General features: G+C 40.5%; 1 protein-coding gene across 1 annotated transcript; it reads right to left on the minus strand.

Annotated features, from left to right (window-relative positions):
- Window positions 1-397: 397 nt before the first annotated feature.
- On the minus strand, window positions 398-1,342 carry LOC118331691 (olfactory receptor 52N5-like). Its single transcript, XM_035666759.1, has one exon. It carries the CDS (start codon window positions 1,340-1,342, stop codon window positions 398-400), a length of 945 nt encoding a protein of 314 aa, XP_035522652.1.
- Window positions 1,343-4,196: the final 2,854 nt, after the last annotated feature.

Genomic DNA, 4,196 nt, shown 5'->3' on the forward strand with positions numbered 1-4,196 from the left:
ATTTCCCTTCGGGGATTAATAAATAATCTATCTATCTATTCTATCTATCTATCTATCTATCTATCTATCTATCTATCTATCTATCTATCTATCTATCTATCTAACGAACTCCTCCTGGGGAATTGAAAGTAAGCCTTGATCTGATTAACCTGAGATTTTCACAGTGTGGTCCATGCACCATGACCCTTGGTTCACACTGCCTACCAGCGCGTGACGGCCACAGCGCTGAAAAGCTATGTCTGGCACGTGTAGTGTTTTTACCGGACAATCTCTCTATACTGAGTTTGCTTTTGATAAATACCATACAATAAAAGCCTTGTTAACATGTGAATGGATTCTGTCGCTGAAGAGCTGACAGATACAGGAGGTGCTTAGTGCCATATTCTACCTCATCATTTTATTTTATTTGAACTACTTTCCTGTTGTAAAACACAGCGATAATCCGCTGCTTGATCTCTTTAATTTGCAGCCCATAGATAATGGCATTGAATGCAGGTAGAGTCACTTCACATAAGACAGAAACCACTTTCCTGATGTCTGACATCTGAGGGAAACGGTGCAGGATGACGATGATGAAGGCCGATGCCAGCAGGAAGATGTACACAGCCAGGTGTGTGGAGCAGGTCTGCAGCGCTTTGTTGTTCAGAGCCTTGTTCTTATTGAGCACGCACACTGCGGCGATCTTCAGGTAGGTGAGCGTTACGCTGCCGATGGAGGAGCCCAGCAGGACCACTGTGTATCCGAGGCCGTAGATGTTATTGATGAGGACGCTTTCACAGGACAGCTTGAACAAGGAGGCGTTGTCACAGAACGGGTTGAGTATAACCCGCCTGCAGCGCGACAGGCGAATAGTGAGGCCCAAGAGGATCGCTACTAGGACTAAGGCTGTCGTCCAGGCCCCCATTGACAGCTTCACCACCATTTTGTTGGTCATGATGGTGGCGTATCGCAGGGGATTGCAGATGGCCATGTAGCGGTCAAAGGCCATGATCATGAGCACAGTGTGAGTGGCGCCTGCATAGAGGTGAACACAGAAGGCCTGAAAGGCACAGTCAATATAACGGATGTAACGCTCTGGCTGTGGTATGAAAATGTCTCTCAGTATGTGCGGTGTGACAATTGTGGCCCCAAAAATGTCATTAATACTCATGTTGCAGAAGAGCAGGTACATGGGCTGATGGAGGCTCCTGCTTGTAAAGATCAGTGATACCAAACTGATGTTTGACACCACAGCGAAGGTATAGATGAGGAGGAGGAGGATGAAGGTTGGAATGGAGAACTGGGAGGAGACTTTCAACCCTTCTAGGTGTATGATATCCTCACCTAAAGTCCGGTTTTCCATATCTGTGTAAAAATGAATAAGTTCTGAGATTAGGAAAATGTGTCCACACCAACTTTATATGAGATCTCGTTCTGGCTTCAGCGACAGTAAACGTATGTGTCCACAGGATCAGTCATTTCCACACTTTACATTCATTGTCTATGTGAGAAGCTGTGCAATGCATTCTGGTAGCGCCATAGTGCGTTTCGAGAGATGGGGCGCCACGTTGGCGGCTCCTCATTTGCATAAAGTAGAGGTGTTGGGTACTTTAGCCCGACTCGCCACCTCTGGAAACTCACTGCATGGCATATTTCTCTTTTAAATTGTTTACATATTTAGTAATGTGACTAAAAAAGGCTCCTGTGGACACAGACCATAAGTTACACATGCCCTATCATTTGTTCATGGAAATCTTGATATTGATTTGGTGTCAATGATATGGCTAATAGCTGTTGTTGAACATACTGTTCAATTATATTATATATGAATCTTGCTAGGATAACGTTAGCTTTCTGGCTCGTAGTTGAGCTAAACCGTTCTATTGAGCTGAGGGAACTAGAAATATTTCCTGTTGCTAAGTCGTATCTATGGTTTGTTCTGTTTACTGTAGTAATGAACAATGTTTCATTACATTAGAACCTTTTGGGATGGTGTTGATTGTTTCAGGTATTAATCATACCCTCAGGTATTATGAGGTTTTTGGCTTTTAAAAAGCTTAAAACATGATTGCAAAATGCATGTTTTCTTTGGCAAGTGACCATGGTATCAGCAAGATAATGCCCTTCAAGTCTGACGGTTGTGGTCCCCTCATCGTCTTTTAATTCCTGACAATGGACACCTGATTGGGAATTATACCTTTTGTAAACAGTGGCCCCAACATGCTGTGCACTTCAGCTGTGTCAGCAGCTTTATAGGAAAGTGTATATTGATGAGCTGTTGCTGCTGTACGTTGGATACAAATTTACAAAGTTCTTCAAAGATGAGGGGAGTTAGTAGAATCCAACATCGTCAGTAAGAACTTCAGGTAACTTCTGATGAACCTCAGAGTGCTGATTGGTTCAGTGCTAAAACTATTGGTCTTTTCAGCCTATTATGTTATATACGGGTTAAATAAGTTGTATACCACAATGTATGTAATGTTCATCAAATCGATCTGAAGGTGATCCATATTGTAATATTGTGGCTGGTTAGAACGACTTTTAAAAAGTTACATTTACAGTTATTATCATTCTTGGTGTGGACAGCCAATGATGTGATAATATAAATAAATTCTTGCTTGAACGACAGCTGCACTGCACAGAGTCATCGATCTGATCCACGAGATTGGTATCAGGGCTGATACCGACATTATTAAGCAGATCGGGTATTAGCCAGACGTTATTTTCAATCTAATACAAACACACATATACACTAATACATCGGTGTTAGTAGAAATCAGTGTTTCTGCAATCAGTTAAAGGGACAATTCAGCTATTTTGAAGTGGGGTTGTATGAGGTACCTCTCCACATTCAGTGTATTACCTACAGTGAAAAATCAGGCAGTACCAGAGAAGGACTGTTCGACTGGTGAGCTGTTAGAGGAAGAGCTGCAAACTCAGAATGATGTGCCCTGTAGTATTAAACCACAGGTGTCACAATAACGGTGCAACTGCATAACAACAATAATCGACACTAAGGACTTTATCCTGCACTTACAGATTCAAAGCATTACTGCTCAGTGAGCTGCCTCCTTAGTATAAGTATCTAGTATCTGCTCCCTTTGACTTTTATTCCCAGTAACGTGATGAAAAGTGAAATTAACTACTGGGTACAACCCCACTTTAAAATACACAAAGTATAAGTCACAGAAGTCTGTTGACTCTGTTTTTAGTGCCACAGCAGTTTCTGTCCACAAAATAATAATAATAATAATAATAATAATAATAATAAAATATATCATATATATATACACACAGCACTTTTCAAAACAAAGTTGCTTTATGTGGTTGAACCCAGATTAAAGCGTTTCAGGACTGCAATAAAGAAAAGAACATCAATCAATCAAAATTAAAATAATAGGAAAATAAAATACTAAACAATAATATAATAGAAAAATCAATAACAATAATAATTGTTAACAGATAAGACAAGATGGAAACAGCCTCAGTTCTTCAGGTGGTGAATTCAGACCTGAGGGTGAAAACCCCATCACCTTCAGTCTCACAATTATTTCCAGTTATATTTTAAATTTGGGAAAAACAGAGATTGTTCAGATCAGTGCAGACCTGCAGCAGTTACAGACTAGTTAAGAAACATTTAAGAAACAGTCCTCAAATGTGGACGAGTCACCAGCCTAATAAGAGTAACTTGAAAATAGCAAGTATAGAGTGCAAATGTAAACGCTTCTTAACTTTTCCACATAGTAAGTCTATCCTTTCAGTAACTGTGTAAAATGCTTGAGCAAAGGAAGGAGACATTCATGTTTCTGCTGCAGCCAAATATTGTTAAATTACATTTATAAAAATGCTATTTCCAGCTGCAGAGGATAGAGTAAGGTGTCTTTGTTAGCATTACCTTGTGCACCATGAGCCGCCCTCCATCCCGGACCAGAACAGAAACAACAGACACTTTTATTCATCACGCTGGTTTAGCTGCAGCGTCACATGTCAGCCATTACCTGGCAACCGCTGACTCAGCATCCAGCATCATCAGTGTGTCTCCTGTGGCATAAAGAGTAAAATGTTTTTGGATATTTTTATAAGATTACCTTGGCCTCTAGTGCCACTGTTAGGAATCTTGGAGTTATCTTTGATCAGGACTTGTCATTTAATTCCCACATAAAGCAGATCTCTAGGACTGCCTTCTTTCATTTACATAATATTACAAAAATTAGACA

This window comes from Morone saxatilis, unplaced genomic scaffold, assembly GCF_004916995.1.
Source record: "Morone saxatilis isolate NCDOM2014 unplaced genomic scaffold, NCSU_SB_2.0 Contig20, whole genome shotgun sequence".
In the NCBI taxonomy this organism is placed as follows: Eukaryota; Metazoa; Chordata; class Actinopteri; family Moronidae; genus Morone; species Morone saxatilis.